General features: G+C 28.8%; 1 protein-coding gene and 1 long non-coding RNA gene across 2 annotated transcripts in view; both read left to right on the top strand.

Annotated features, from left to right (window-relative positions):
- The window catches only part of LOC129985325 (claudin domain-containing protein 1-like), a 58,798-nt gene extending 57,741 nt beyond the window's left edge, over nucleotides 1-1,057 (top strand). The window contains exon 5 of the mRNA XM_056095309.1: nucleotides 523-1,057. Coding sequence (XP_055951284.1) covers nucleotides 523-726 — 204 coding nt within the window. The 3' untranslated portion in view covers nucleotides 727-1,057. The remainder of the gene's footprint in view (nucleotides 1-522) is intronic.
- Nucleotides 1,058-11,937: 10,880 nt separating this feature from the next.
- LOC129984331 (uncharacterized) lies at nucleotides 11,938-15,795 on the top strand. Its single transcript, XR_008785482.1, has 2 exons — nucleotides 11,938-12,195; nucleotides 15,275-15,795. It is a non-coding gene; the product is annotated as an uncharacterized LOC129984331 (long non-coding RNA).
- Nucleotides 15,796-16,978: the final 1,183 nt, after the last annotated feature.

Raw genomic sequence — 16,978 nt, 5'->3', positions numbered from 1 at the left:
GATTATTATTTTCAGATGTTATTAATTTTGGGATTATCAATGTTGAAGTGAATTGATTAAATTAAAAGATAAGGAGCTCTTAACAATCGGAGTTGTTAGGATCATAATATCAGCAATCGTCAAATACAACCAAGAAAAGTTCGGATTTCCGATTATATCGAAAGTTAAAGATGATGAAGGAATTAAGATCAAAATATTTTAAAAAGTTATTCTATGAAATACGGAAAACATGGCACTCTGATATGTAAATACTAAACAATATTTATAAAAAAATCGTACAACATCAAATCATTTTAATAACTAGATATATTCCATATATGCTTTTAATTAATCAATACAGCTGTCTCCTGCGTCTAATTGGATCATAATATCGACAATCATCAACTACAACTAACAGAAGTTATTTGCTTACGTGCAGATGTCAACCCTAGCAATGCCACCTGTAATTTACGATCACGTGAGAATGTACGGTTCGTGACCATTCCTCTTAATTCCAATATTTCCCTTTTTTTTTCCTTACAGGTTCTCCAAATATACAGCAGAAGTTATTATGGCTGGTCTTACGTCCTTGCATGGCTGGGAGTTGCGCTAACGCTGTCCTCCTCTTTCATGTTCCTTTGTGGAGCCCAGTGCCTCAGAAAGGAAAAACAGAAGGAAAAAACGCAAGGAACTGCCTACCTTGTACCCATCTATGCTGGACCTTATCACTGTCCTTACTCTTACTAAACCATATTAGTGCTAATAACTTTCACTGTACATATCGAGCAGGTAAAAGTGCCTGCTTGGCAATACGAACACTCAACAAAATGTGGTGGTGAGAATGTATATTTTGCAACAGACTTGAATACTGCTCAAGTGCTTGAATAGTAATTCGTTTGATGATTCATCGAATAATATCAGCTCTTACATGCAGAAGTTAAGCATGGTATTGATGGAGGAACCGTAGACGCCTCTACAGGAAGAGGAATTTTAAAAATGGGTTATTAGATAAAGCAGTATCACTTTTAGTCATATTAAATCTCTGGATTAAGTGAAACGGGTTAATCCATGTTTAAAATATATAGGAGAGCCACGAAAGAAGCATGCAGTTCCAAAGCGCTATGTAATAACAAGAACTTAACATCCGACTCTTTTTCTTTTTGAATGGCTCACAAAATTTTGGTTGATACTTTTCTGGGTGCTTATTATGTATTAATCACACGCCATTGGTGAATATAAATTTTAGTTGCAAAAATACTTATTAATGTAGAATTTTTTTTGGCATTATTTGGGGGATGGCGATTATTCCTTGGTATGCGGTTAATTCATAAGAACTCTTTTCCTCTAACGGAACTCCAATCGTCACTAATCTGAAATGTTGGCATTTTGGCGCGACATCAATAAAGCTATTGCTACAATTTCGTGTTTTTTTGGGGGGTTTTTTCCCCTTCTTCTTCTTGTCTGAAGCTCACTTAACGAGAAATGAAAATATATTCAGTTTATTTGGGACTTCTATTATATTTTTAAATTTTTCAGTGCCAAACAAAAATTGCTGCACACTAAGCATCGCTTTTTTTTTCTGTAACTGAATTACTTAACAAGGTTGGCAAATTTGCAGATATTCTGATTGCTTCTCGCTTGTATCACACCATACTTTTAAATCCACTGTTCCACTGGTGTTCAAATGTAATATCTTATCCAATTGAATCAATAATTATTGTTAGATTCCGTTAACATTGAGAGAGTTCTCTGAGAGTTGTTACACGGAAGTCACATGACTCAAATAAACTTTCTTTACCATTGGTAATCAGACAGCAAGGAATCATGCAACACACAGGCCTTTAAAGAAATAAATGATTGCAATATGGATCAGATAAAGATTTTTTTTCCCTTTCTTCATATGCATATGTGTGTCAAGGGACCAGATTGTCAATTAGTGAGGAGATTATATTGGATTCATATAAACTGCTGCTTCTGCCAGTCATTAATCCAAATAACACAAAATGTTCAGCAATATTGTTTTCGATATCTTATCAATATTGTGCGGCATTCAAAATATCGAACGACATTCTGGAGATATTGTACAATATCTTGAGATAATAGGATATGCATATTAATGCAACTTAATTAGTTGTTCCATCTAGATCGCGGAGAAACATTTTTAATAATTTATCTTCCACATACACGTCACTAGAATGAGTCATAAATAGTTTAGTCAGTAACTTCAGGTTATTATTATCACTAAGCATTTTATTTCGTATGTAGACTTTAGCAAAACTGGTCAAATGACAAATCTATATATGCCGTGTGATAATTGTGCTGATATAAAAAATCTATAAAGTTAACACGCCTACCTATAGCACTCTTTAAGACTTTTCACTTAGGTCACCTACAAAACAACAACAACAACAAAAAAAAAACAGAAGATTGTAAGTTGTTCTACATCATATGCTGAAACTGTATACTTCTTTTGTAATGTCTCTGCATAGATGATAGGAAGAAATGTGAAGATTCACCTCTGAATAATTGGAGGGTCAGAGACCGTCAGTTGTAATGCCATCTCACCTTTTCTTTTTTTATAAATGAATTATGATGAAGATTGTTAGTTTTGTGCTTGAATTATTCTTAATTCCTTAAAAGAGAAATTTATTGGATAGAATGAATAGAATAACAAAGAATTATCCAAGAAAAGTATTAGAATCGAAATGTGAATGAAAGAATCTTGCTTCAAATTCTCGAAGAAGATTCCTTCAATAGTTCTTCATCATGAACTGAAATTGTTCTGAAAAAGAAATGTAAATAAAAATTTAAAAAAAAAAAAAAACGAAACGATGTGTTAAAAGGATTGCTGCCGTAATATGTTGGCCAAGATATTCTACAAAATTCAAAGAAAAAAAGGAAGAAGATAAATATTTTGAACAATGCAATGTTTTCGCATTTGTGCTCAAGGAAGTAATTTTGGGAAGTGTTTGCTTTTCATTATTTGAGATCATTAAATTCTGAAACAAAAGATCAAAATAACGCTGTCTTGCATCATAATTGGCTCAACTAGAATGGCAACAACAAAGATATTTTGAGTTGAACTTATGCGATTATTTTGTTAGAGGCAAGAATGAGATATCTGCCTTTGTATTTACACCAGAAGAATTTCTTTGATAGATGGATTTACAATTTAACGAACTCTTTTAAAAACATTTTTTTTTTAATTTGTCATGTGGTTGTGTTTTACTTATTGTTACGATATTTTTTGTAATATAACAACTTATTTCTTGTATTTTTCATATTAAAATTTTTGCTCTGAAAATAGTTTCATTATTTTTTTTTTAATTTACATTACTAATTTTTGAATAAGCTATAAAATTTTGCATATAAAAAGTTTCGAAGCACAACTATATTTAATTATTTTTTCCCCTGAAGCAAAATTTTGAACTGTTTTGTATGAATTCAATGAGAAAATTTCATTTATTTCTAATTATATATCAAAAATATGCTCGAATAAAATTTATTTGCTCCTCACCATAGCAAAAAAAAAAAAAAAAAAAATCTGCTAATCTTTACACTAATGATAATCTCAATTTCGTGATAGTGACAATGATATATTTTGTACATTTTTGCAAACCCGAATGCCAACTGATTGCACATCGTCGTGTCAAACTTTCGCTTCTAGGATGCTAGGATGATTTAGGATGCCTTCTATAAAACTGAATGATATTATTATTCCTTTTATACCATAATAAAAGTTAATTTGCTCCATAATAATAGCAGTAAAAAAATAAAGAACGTAAAATTTATTATCAAAAAGACTGGTTTAAATTTAAAAATAAATCAAAAACTTAATTTAATTCTTAATTTTTATTTTGTGGAGCCATATAGTTTCTGAATTTTTTCAATAATTTCGCTTCTGCATTTTGAACTTGTAGGTAGGATGCCTTGGTTCGATAGCTTTGCTTTCATATTATTTTCTGTAGAAAAATGAGTTTAATGGATTATCTGTTTGCCAAAATTTGGAATAATGTAGATTTGGGAAATTTAATGACACGAATTGCTGATCTTGTGGTGCCTATTCTGCAATGAGGAATATATACTTAAGTTTTTCAAGTTTCACTCCAGAATCTTTCATTTACATCCACATTTGTTTCAAAGATTCCCACTGACAATTTTTTTCAGAACTCTGTTTTCAGTCATGATGAGGTCATTCTATCACACCTAAATTGTTTTGCATTAAAGTAATTACACCTTTCTGCAATTTTTCATTTTGCTTTTGATACAAACAAAATTGCTGACAACGCAGCTACTTGAAAAATCTGTTTTTCTCATCTTATTTTTACTATCCATTGATATTCAACAGAATTAAAACAATTGATTTTGATTAGCGAATGAAATTAGAAAAATAGTTATAATTCCTAATAATTAGGTTAACATAAAAACTGAAAGATATTCAAAACAATTGATAGATTTATGGAACACTGGTTTTGATTCAAGTTTGAGTCGCAGTGTTACATTGTCACTTAACTTACAGCTGCATTCATCAAAATTTAATGTTTAAACTTGCTATTACTATAATAGGATAGCTAAAGTATATTATTTTTGAAAATGACTAAGTGAAATGATATGATGTAATAATATTGTGGTGATCTTTCTTTCATCAAGATGATGGAGCGGTTTGAGCTGCATGCTCTTGCCAGCGGATTAATCATGCGGTGCACAAATCAACTGCAACTTTAAAAAAATTATTTTTATTTTTAAAAAAACTTAATTTTTTAAAATAAAAATGTTATTTAAAAAAGTTTTTGTGTGCCAGTTAATGGAATATATATATATATCGTGAACACAGAAAAAAATACAGTTGGCCCGTGCATTGTGAGATTAATCCGTTGGCAAGAGAACGCGATTAAATTGTGACGCCATCTTGATGAAAGCAAGATCATCACAATGCATGAACTTAGGTATAGAATAAACACGTGTTTATTAGATTTACAAAATCAATAATTATATTATGCGTACAGTTCCATATATATAATTTTTTGAAATGTACTTATTGAAATCACTAGCAACAAAGGTTGTTGCCTCCCTATAGGCCCACATATTACTTAAACTGTATTTGGAAATACACAAATTGTTATCAATTAAATGCATTGTATTTTGTTCAAAAAGTTTTCAATCTGAGTGCAACTTCATCGGGAGAAAAAAAAGTTATGGATGTTTTGATCAATTTTGATGTATTTGTGTAGCTAAGGAATGGATTTAGTTTAATTTAATTTCTACGCCATGCCAGCTACAAGTATAACTTACGATAGATTTAATATTATACACCAAGCTCTAACACACGGTAGATTCTCTGCAAACATGGAATCTTGAATTAACTCTTAGGGTACTTCTCTTTTACCAAACACTGTCAAACAAACAAAGCCAAATATTGTCGCCAAATAAAGCGGCATTGCGATATAGAATGTAGTCAGATGTTGGCATCAGATCTTGATGCAGTAACATTGGACCCAAGTAAATGCGGAAACACATGTCCTCACCCTAAAATATTTATAATTCTTCATCTTGAAGCATTCGTGCTAGTTTCAAGCAAGTATAGAACCTATTATCTCCACATATAAACGGCAATGTAGTATAGATAGTAGTCAAATATTGACTTCAATCCTTGGCGCATTAGCACTTTGTGCTAAAAGCAAGCCATGGTGCCTTTCTTGAAAACTGGGAAATGCAGAGGCGGATTTTTGACTCGGCAAACAAGACAGCATTCAAGAATCACTGGGTTAAAGTTCATGGCCTAATTGTCAAATAAATAAATTTGTAAAAGAAAAATTTTAATATTAGGATAATATTAACATTTTATTAAATATAATTGGTTAAATTATTATTGTTTCATTACTTTAGACTTGTCATTTCAGCATTTATAAAAACCGAGTGTGTGCTCAATCGTAGATGCTGCAGAATGAAAATAAATAAACAAAAATAATTTCACACTATTACTAAAATTTAAAAAAAAATTAACAGCATGCAAGCGATTTATTTTGGACAAAGCTAGAAATGTGCTGAAATGTGAAACTAATTTGACCAGTTTATTAAAAGAAGCGATTCATAATCTGCTCTGTCTAGGACTGAAAATGACTAAATCAGTCTCTAGGAAGATTAGAGCTTTGTGTATAGAACTTATATAGCTTTGTATATTGTCTTATATCTCTTTCTATTGATCTTCAGTATGGTCAACTGAAATTCGATGCATGCGTTCCCTTTTGATATTTGTGTTTATAACCAGGAGCGAGTCTTGCATAACACCTCAACTTTTTTCTGTAATTAAATGTAATTTTTTTTTTTCATTTTGAACACAACATTTCAATCTAGTAATAATTTACCCAAAACGCAATTTACCTTACAGTGTTTAAAACATTAAGAGGAAAAGATGGGGAATCGATAGGCCTCTCTCTACGTAGCAGAAAAATCTGAAAGTTCTGTCATTTAAATAGGTACCATTTCCCCGCATCAACGTACGCGCAATAACATAGTGCATTCGCCAACAAAAATGGTTTTAGAAGGGAAGATTCCTTCAACAATACCAGAAATACAGGCGGGGTTTGAGGGTTTTTCAATTGAAGAAAATTTTTTCATGAGCCTAAAGTTTGAAACATTTTCGCATAAATAAATAAGAAAATGTCATATCTAATATGATGATATACATTTTAACCTTATACTTTCATAATATTTTTCACTGTTAGACCTATGTTGCCTCAGTTTTTATAAACCAGAGTAAAGACTGCAAAGAACATAATAAAGAATATTTATTTTGATATTAAATTTTTAATTAAAATCAATCTTAAATGAGCAACTACTATGTAATAATTTTGTGAAATAAAAAAAATCTAATAATTATTTTTTTATGAACTAAAAATCAAAATAATAAAAGAGGCAAACATTTATGCTCTGTTGAAATCCAACTCTTCATAGTATATACAAATTACAGCATACCTAAGGCTATAGTGTATAATCCATTACTGATCACTACTAATAATAACCACGTGCTTGGTGACTGACGCGCGTATAAATCTGTCGTGGTCATAAAGTCCTCCATGTCGAGAGTAATACTGGATAAGGGGTGATCGTTCTCTGATTCAGGTCTAAATTACGATCTGTGGATGCGTGAATGAAGTCCACCCCGTAAAAAGGAATGTGACGTGTGTGTAACTAAGTCGTTCTCTTCGTCCTAGATGGCGCTACTATAAAAACAAGAGACGCTCCCCTACCCGCTTAAAATCGCTGTCTTCGTAACAGCAGGCTTGTCCATGGCAAGTGCCATAAGAAACAACAACAACTAATAATAAAGATGAATGTGCATGGATGCATATGCGTATTTATAGTTGTGTATGTATGCATGTTATGTGTTAAGGCTATACAGACGCCGGAACATTTTACCTATAGTTAATAATTTTGGCATATATATACTTCAGGGTGGGATGTACACCTAAGAGAGATTTTTTAAAAAAATTTTTAATTAAATAAAAATTAAACCGAATGTTGGCATTTTTACACGATAACTTACGAAAACACACCAAAATAAATTTTACACCTTTGGACTTATATCTAGCAAATTTGACAAATATATACTTTGGAAGATAGAAATGGACTTTTACGAGTGATTTTTTTGAATTTGTAATTAGATATCTGATTAATCAAAAATTAAGCGAAATACTGGCGTTTTATCACGATAACATTCTAAAATTTTGCCGTAGAAAAACAGTTTCTAAAGCATCATAAAATGAAAAAAATAAAATTATCTTTTTAATGATGCTTAATTTTTATCATATAATTTTTCTTTCAATATTTAATGATTTTTTTAAAAATTATTTTAAATGTATTGTGCGACAATATATTACATCGTTGAATAGGAGCTCGAAACCGATCGCAATATTGCTATTAATATTTCATCTTTACTTTTTTCTATCATTTTAACCCGAATATGAAAATTAGGTTATTTAGATTATTTTTACATATTGTGTAGATTTCAATATTAGGTATACTTGTAATAAATTTTTTTTGATATTTTTTGTATTTACAAATAAGGTTTAACTTCAGAATCAAGCAATGTTGGAAATTTTTTTAAAGTGCTTCCATTTTAAAATCATCCATGCCATGGTTTTGAGCAAAACCGAATGTGATTTTCTATACAAAAAATATAAACCTTAAAGGCGTCTTGCAATACATTGAAAGACGAATAATAAATTATAATTTTAAATTATTCTATTACTTTTTATAGCCTCTTGAAACTATTCCATGTAAGCAGCTACGTATAACCTAACGTTTCACAGACAATTGTCTTTTACCTTTTAATTATTGTTGAAATTTTTTGTTCATAAACTAAATCATGTGCAATAAAGCAGTAACCAATTTTGGAAAAATAAAGCAATTGAGCTGATACAATCAGAATAATCACAATGCTGCTAATATCAATAGTCAAAAGGCGCATATCTTTATATGTAAATTTTTTAATTAATTTCGACAGATCCTAATTAAGAGCAAAAATATCATTCTCATTCACTTTAAATTACATTATTAATTAGAAACTCTGAAAAAAATTTAATTGAAATTAGACACAGTAATTGTTTGATACTTCCTTCATGAACAGAACTCCTCAAGTGACAGATATTCCATTACCAGTACCACAATCTATAACCGCTTCAAGTCTAGGGATGACGAATATTTTAAGAGCGGTTATTACGTAACCAATATCAAAAAGTCACAAATACAGGTGATCAATACTTTTCAAAGAGGGGTGTGATTCAAATCCTTGATACGATCTTACTGATGATATTCCAATTACAGGTTTTGGATCACGATAGAAAGTAACAATCGATACGATATCACTGAAATTTGCCGGAGCGGTGACTTCACTGGAAAGTACCAATCGATACGATCTGTCCAATGGAAGGCTATCGAAAGAAATTTGTGCTTGGATTGAAAAGAGAACGGACCGGTTATTGGAATTAATCGTATCGTATCATTGAATTGCATATCACTGAAATTTATCGGAGCGGTGATTTCACCGGAAAGTGCGAGGCTTCACTAGAGATGCATAATCCACGATTTTTTGAATAAAAAATAATATTGCTATTGTTATTTTTAAATATGCGTTAAAAATATCTGTTATTTCAATCATATTATTAATTAAAATATTACTTAATATTAAATATAAAATTTATTAATTGTAATTAATACTTAATTTACTAATTTAAGTAACGTGTGATTGAATTAATTTATCTGTTTCTGCTTACTTTTTAATTTTATTTTTTTTCTCAAAACTATTTATTTAATTTATTTATTAGAGTGAACCATTTTCTGAAAATGATGAGTTAAAAATATATGTCATTTCTTTAAAATGTTTACTTTAGTCCTATATTCTACCAATAGATGGCGCCAATAGTAAACAGAGTACATGCAATCAAAGTCAATCATGTCACGAGCAATTAAAAATGATCTGTATGGAATAGTGCATCATCAAATACGAATATCGGTTACTCCCATAAAGTGGAGCGGTGACTTCGTACTTTCCAGTGAAGCCTCGCACTTTCCGGTGAAATCACCGCTCCGATAAATTTCAGTGATATGCAATTCAATGATACGATACGATAATTCCAATAACCGGTCCGTTCACTTTTTAATCCAATCACAGATTTCTTTCGAGAGCTTCCATTGGATAGATCGTATCGATTGTTACTTTGCAGTGAAGTCACCGCTCCGGCAAATTTCAGTGATATCGTATCGATTGTTAACTTTCTATCGTGATCCAAAACGTGTAATCGAAATATCATCAGTAAGATCGTATCAAGGATTTGAATCACACCCCTCTTTGAAAAGTATTGATCACCTGTATTTGTGACTTTTTGATATTGGTTACGTAATAACCGCTCTGAAAATATTCGTCATCCCTAGGCTTCACTGGAAAGTGCGAAATCACCGCTCCACTTTACGGGAGTGACCGATATTCGTATTTGATGATGCACTATTCCATGCAGATCATTTTTAATTGCTCATGACAGGATTGACTTTGATTACATGTATTCTGTTTACTGCTGCCGCCATCTATTAGTAGAATATAGGACTAAAGTAAACATTTTAAAGAAATGACATATATTTTTAACTTACCTTTTCCAGAAAATGGTTCACTCTAATAAATAAATTAAATAAATAGTTTTGAGGGAAAAAAATAAAATTAAAAAGTAAGCCGAAACAGATAAATTAATTCAATCACAAGTTACTTAAATTAGTAAATTAAGTATTAATTACAATTAATAAATTTTATATTTAATATTAAGTAATAATTTTTAATTAATAATATTATTGAAATAACAGATATTTGGAACGCATATTTAAAAATAACAATAGCAATATTATTTGTTATTCAAAAAATCGTGGATTATGCATCTCTATTCAAGTCTTCCTAGTTCAGTGGATAAGATATTGTTCATTTGAACGAAAGCTCCCGCGTTCTGAACGCAAGTTAGCTGCAGATGATGTAACCAAAGAATCAATAAGAGCAATAAGCGGAATTATAATTAGTAGTTATATAAATGTTATCTTTATTTTTCTTCCATTTTATAACAGAAAAATTTTAGACTTTCATTATGTGTTACTTTTTACAGTATTGTTTAATATTTTTGTATCATTAAAAATGTCTTAAAATCATACATTTTACTTTGTTTCAATATTGAAGAAAATATATATTACCTTTGCGAATTGTCTATAATATTATGTACTGTTTGGAATACAAGAAATTAATATTAATTCCGAGCACTTTTCAGAACAATGTCCTACTTTAGTTTATAATATTTTTTTTTGTAATTGATTGACTTATTGATTCTTTATTTTATTCGATGACAAATTTGACATAAAAACAACACTAATTTTAGCTTTTTTTTTTTGCAGGAAAGAGAAGTAATTTAAATTTTAACTAAATTTATCAACTTCTTTATTTGATGAAAAGGAAAGTTTGCCAAAAAAAAAAAAAAAAAAAAAACTGCACTAGACTGGATGCAAATGATTCCTAAAGATCATATTTTTATTTATTGTAAACTCATATTAGCTAACAAAAAAAGGACCGTAATATTTAGTCAAATTTTGGATTTGTAAATTGAACAAGAAGGGCTGGAAATAATCATCGTAAAGAATAAAAGGAAATTATGGGCTATAAAGAGTTTTTCTGCGCTTCAGATATTATGGATACAATAAGCAACCTTTAACTGGCATAAAATAACCTATTTTTGAAATTAGAAGAAATTCTTTCCTGACCAATGAAGATCCATTTCCGGTTGAAAAAGGCAGAAAAAGCTGCTTGTCGTAACCTTGATGCTTAGTCGTAAAATTAACGTTCGTGAATACCAATGATCATTGGTTGATGATTTGTCGTTGATCATGGGTTGAACGATCCGATGTATAGCAACCGGTTTGGTGAATACGGCCGTTAACTTTTTGACTATTAACAGGCTGTACATACCCTGTTCACATTTTAAATCAATTCATTAACAAGGGAAACAATCGCAAAGTGCGGAATAAGCTCCATCAATGACATGATGTGCGGCGGAAAGATCTACTGACTGAGAAATTTCTTTAATTCCTTTTCTACTCAGTTAATTCTCCCTTGTTCAAAATAATGAATACTAGTCAAAACTTGAGTTATGATAAATGCAATTTTACAATTTTTGAGTTTATTGAATTTGCGGTTAAAAATTACCCATTTTTTTTTATTCATCAGTTATTTATTAAATAAATATCTAAGTGAAATTTGGGAAAAGAATGTTCGTGATAGAAAAAAAAGGAGTTCTAAGATTTTCAGGGCACCAAAAAAAAACGTAATGACTTCCCCTTAATATTTCATTTAAATGATTAGCTTTTGTCATTTTGCAGAACTTTTTGATAGTTTGCTGTTTTGGCACAAATTGGCGAGGGGAAGGCGTGGAGGACCAACTTATCGATTACTTTTGCCTTGTCTTAATGAGCATGTCAGATGAATTCCAGGTGGAAATTTTGTTTTCGTTTAATGCTAGTGAAAACATGTGAAGATAATTGTTTTATTATATTAAACTTACCCACCGATCATATTATGTTTTTATATTCGAACTATAAGCGTTGACTGCCCAAAGATAGCTCATTGATTACTTTTTTCTTCGAGCTTTTTTTGTTCTTGCATTTTCCATGTAATTGGAATTTATTTTTTAGGTAATGAATTATATTTATAAACTCAATGTTGTATTTCCGGGTTGATATTTTAATTGTGAATTATTCATTTTATGCATTCTTTTTTATCTACCAAAAATGAATATTTTTCAATTTTAGGCATTTTTTTAGTTCGTTATATGAAGAATTGAAGATGAATTATTTATTCATATTTAATATACAGACTTCATAATTATTTCTTGTCTGTGAATATTATGCATCATATAAAAATAATTTAAAAATTGTTTTGAAGTGGAAATATTTGCTGTAAATTCTTTTATATATATTTCTGACAACAATTGCCCTAGAAACTATAAAAAATGAATCTTAATACTTAAATTAGAATCAACTGTTAAATTGCATATAATGAACACTCCTTTAGCTAAAGAATTTGTTAATTTCTAAAGTATTCTCACTTTTGTTTTTACTATTCAAATTAGTATTTTTGTTTTGATAGCCCTACTTAGTTCTAGCTTTAGATTTAAAAGCATAATTGTATAATATTCCTTTAAGAATGTTATAAAATTTTTTTTCAGAGCATTCTTAAACAAATGAAACAATTAAATTTTTTTTGTTCATGACTGTCTGCAATTTTTTGTAAAATTTTATTAAAGTAAAATTTAATGATTATAATGTGTGTGTATTTTTTTTTTCTAGATATTTTTCAGTAGCAATAGTTTGATGGCATTGTTAAATTTATTGCATTTTTAAAATATGTGACAAATTTTTCTTTTAAGCATTAAATGGTCATTTATTGGTTTTATTACTGCTGTCTTAACTTCTATGTTTAATAAGTCTATAAATGGGTATATAATTCTAAATTAATATGAACTTCAAAATAGAAGTGTTGCACTGTTCCAAAGCATTCTTTATTTCGAAGAAAAACAGATTATTTGAGGAGAATTTTTCTTCTATTACGACTTATCCTTAATTGTTCAATTTTTTACTTATTTTGCAGAAACATTAATTTTTATTAACATTACCCTAATCCATTGATATTTATAAACTTCTTAAATATTAATTCTGTTTTTAATTATTGCAATTATAGCATCCAAATGCAATGATTATCCTGCTTATTAGCATTATTAATAGATGTATGCATACAGGAAATTATTATTGTCAGGATATGCAGTATCACGAAAATTGCTTAAATTTGGAAACCATTTTTAAGCACATTTAAAGTGTTTAATTTTGGAGAAAGTTCCTTAAAATGTGCAAAGAAAGTTTTTTGTTATGCTTTGTTTCTCTGCATGTTGAATACAATAATTCAAAAGAATGTACTAGATGCATTGAAAAGGCAAACCAACAAAAAGAAGGAATCCAGTGGTTGTAATACTTACGAAGATAACACTTAAAAAGCCTTTGTATCACATTCTTTTTTTTCTTCAACAATATACAATGCTGTTTTTTGAAGTACTTGAATAGTTGTTTGGAAGGTGCAGTACGAAATACATACTGTGGTTTACTTTCACTTTTATAAATTTTTTTGTGTTTTTGTCAAAATTTAAAAAAATAATTTGTTGTATTATAGAAGGCAAGTAAATATTAAAATTAAAAATTCTCATTTAAAATTAACTTAAATTTTTTTCAATAAAAATTATGCATTATTATTAAACAAAAAACATCGTACACTTAAAAAATATGCAGATGTATGTATGCATACATGTATAAATGTGCTTATTTATTTATTTGCTAAGATGCTTAAAAAGTACTTAAATTTTGCAGAAATTTCTCATTATGCACCTTGATCGTAGAAGATATTTATGGTAATTTTTTCTTTAAAGAGAATAAAATATGTGATAGATTGTTTTATTTGAGAATTTTTTTGATATTATTGGAAAATGATTTGGTCAAAAGTTTAAGATTTCAAACTTAAAATCCTAGATATCCTTTCAATTATAATTAAGTAGTTATATGTTTTAAACTTTTCTCGGAATTGGTATCCATATGAATGTAAAATGCAATTGTTGGAATGTATATAGATACCTTTGAATAAGTTAGCAGTAATGCATAATATCTTTACAAGAGTGTTAGATATTATTTAAAATTTTTTTTAAATAATTGGTGATATTAAAGATGAAAGAAATAGATAAGAAAGATAGAAAAAGATTTAAATTTTTGAATGATTCCTATTATCTATGTTAAAATATTCTGTATAAAGTTATAGTTATTGTCAGAAAATGTCAAATAGTGGAAAAAAAAAAAAAAAAAAAAAAAAAAGATGCATAGCCTGCTGTTATATTTTCTAAATAGAAAGAAGTCCCTCATTTGGACAGTAAAACTAGAGCTATCGCTCTTTTATCAGTTTTGATAAACTTGAGAAAAGTAAAAGTTTGTACAGTTTACAAGTTAAAATCAATATGCTTTTATCTTTGAAATTAAATGACATGAAAGAATAACTTTTCCCTTTTAAATATATTTATATTGGTTGGCATAATTAATTTAACCTGACAGAAAAGTGAATATTGAAAAATTATAGTTTTAACATATTAGCAGACCTAAAGAAAAATTGAAATTTGCTGAATTTGAAATTAATAGGATATAGGAATATAGCATTTGAATTAATAAAATTGAACAATAACCGTTTCTAAAAATATCTGAAATTGAATGAATTTGATAAAATTTATAATTATCATTTTTGTTCATATCAGAGATGACCTAAGTAAATGTTAGAGCTTCTAAAAATTGTTTATTCATTTCAAAAAGAAGTAGATTTTTGTCTGTGTAAACTAAATATAATTTTAACACCAGAACTACCAGACCAGTCAAAATGACTGGTTGATGTCTGGTAGAATCTATGTCTATATTGATCTCTGATATTTGTAGTTTTTAATAAGCAAATAATGAATGACATATATATATATTTGTTAAACTTTATGTGTGAATGCTAAACATTTCTTCAATGATTGTGCAGTTGTTCTACCCTAGATGACATGTTGTGAGGTTTTAAAAACCATTTTACATTGTGGTGTAGAATTATTTATTTTATGCTTTGCATTACTTAAAATCTGATGTTTAGAATAAAACTGACTTTTTTCACGGCCTTATTTTTAAATGTATTTAAGGTACTTTATTTATATAGGGAAATGGAAGCCGAAGAAAGTAAGGAAATAAATAAGGATCCTAAGAAATCTCATGAGGAAGAATTGTTAGAACTGGCCAAGAAGGAACTCCTTAGAGAAATAAAATGTGCATCTTTAAGAGCTGAGCAGTTTGGTGCTCACAGTTGGGCAAAACCTCAACATTATGTACCAAGTAAAAGATTCTTAAAACATATGTTAGTCAGTGCTTCCAAGGACAATGACCGCAGAGAACAACATACATTAGAACGAAGAGAAAAAGCAATAAAGCATAACACAAACTCCTTTCGTAGATATTCATCATATTCCAAAGATGAAAGGAAAAAGAAACATTCTCATGTGGAAAATGAAGTTGAGAACTATAAAAGAAAAAAGCATAAACATAAAGAAAAAAAGCCATCAAAGGATAAGAAAAAAGACAAAGGGAAGTCTTATTCCAAATCTGTAAAACGGAAACTATCTAATGAAAGATAATTTCATTGTAAATTTTGTATTAAAATGTATAATAAACAATCAAAAAACATTTCTTGTTCTTTTAACATAATCTAAATTAAAAACTCATTGAAAATGAATTCAGAATAGTAGCTACCTGTTAAAAATTTCATTAATTTCACTATAAATAATACTGTTAATAAATTTATTTTTCAGAATTCTTTCCATTTATATGCATTTTGATAATCCTTTCTCTCTTTTTGCCGATATATTTTAAATCTTCCCTACTTAATCTAAATAATTGAAATGAAGTTGTTATAAAAATTTTGACTGCAAATGTTGTTAATGTTAATAAAATTGCTTTTTTTTTCCCTCACTGTTGCAAACTTGCATTTAAATATTCTTTTATGTGGACTTCACACCTATTTTAAAAAACCTTATTCTGTAGATGGTCATTCAAAATATTAAAAAGAATTTGTTGGTCAGAATTATTAAAATTTTTGAATTTATATTTTTAATTGAAAATTTCTAAATGAAAATATGTAGGAATAAATAAATGTACCTGAATAATGCTAGTTGAAACTCTGGTTTTGAATAATGAATATAAACTTCTGTATATGTACCAATTATTTTTGTTGGCAGATCCTGATTTTTTTTTCTTTCATAAAAGTTTAACTATTAAGAATAGCTTATAATATTGTTTTCTGTGTGCTTTTGAATTCAATTTTTTCTGGTATAAATTTAAGATCCCCCATAATATTAATCAGAAAGTCATGTAATTTGTATTAGATCCACCATCTACCTATATTTCAAGGAAAAATTTTTCTTGTCCTAAATTATGTCAGTATTTTCAACCATCTTGAATTGTTGAGGTTCCATTTCTTTTCATCAGAAAAGTAACCTTTTGTCATTAATCTTCTCAAACTTTTACTTATCTTGTAAATTCTGATTGATGTATTTTGAAACTTATCAATAAAAAGATTCAAGCATTTTTTTTTTTTTTTTTTTTTTTTTTTACTTAAAGTTCCTGGATCAAATAATAATGCATCTCTTGAAAATATTTAAATCAACCAATCAGTCATTTTTTTTTTTTTTTTCTGGTTAAGTGTGTTTTCTCTGATGCTAATCTCAAAACTCTTCTTTCATTCTTGAGCAACAATGTTACAACCTCTGTTTTTTCTCTTAAACCCATTGGGCCACAGTGATTATGGAATCAATGGGTTTCAGTTTAAAACTCATTCCTTAAAACAAAACAAAACAAACCTTTTAAAATA

The sequence above is a fragment of the Argiope bruennichi genome, chromosome 9 (genome assembly GCF_947563725.1).
Source record: "Argiope bruennichi chromosome 9, qqArgBrue1.1, whole genome shotgun sequence".
Taxonomy (NCBI): domain Eukaryota; kingdom Metazoa; phylum Arthropoda; class Arachnida; order Araneae; family Araneidae; genus Argiope; species Argiope bruennichi.
This window is presented reverse-complemented; position numbering and strand designations above follow the sequence as displayed.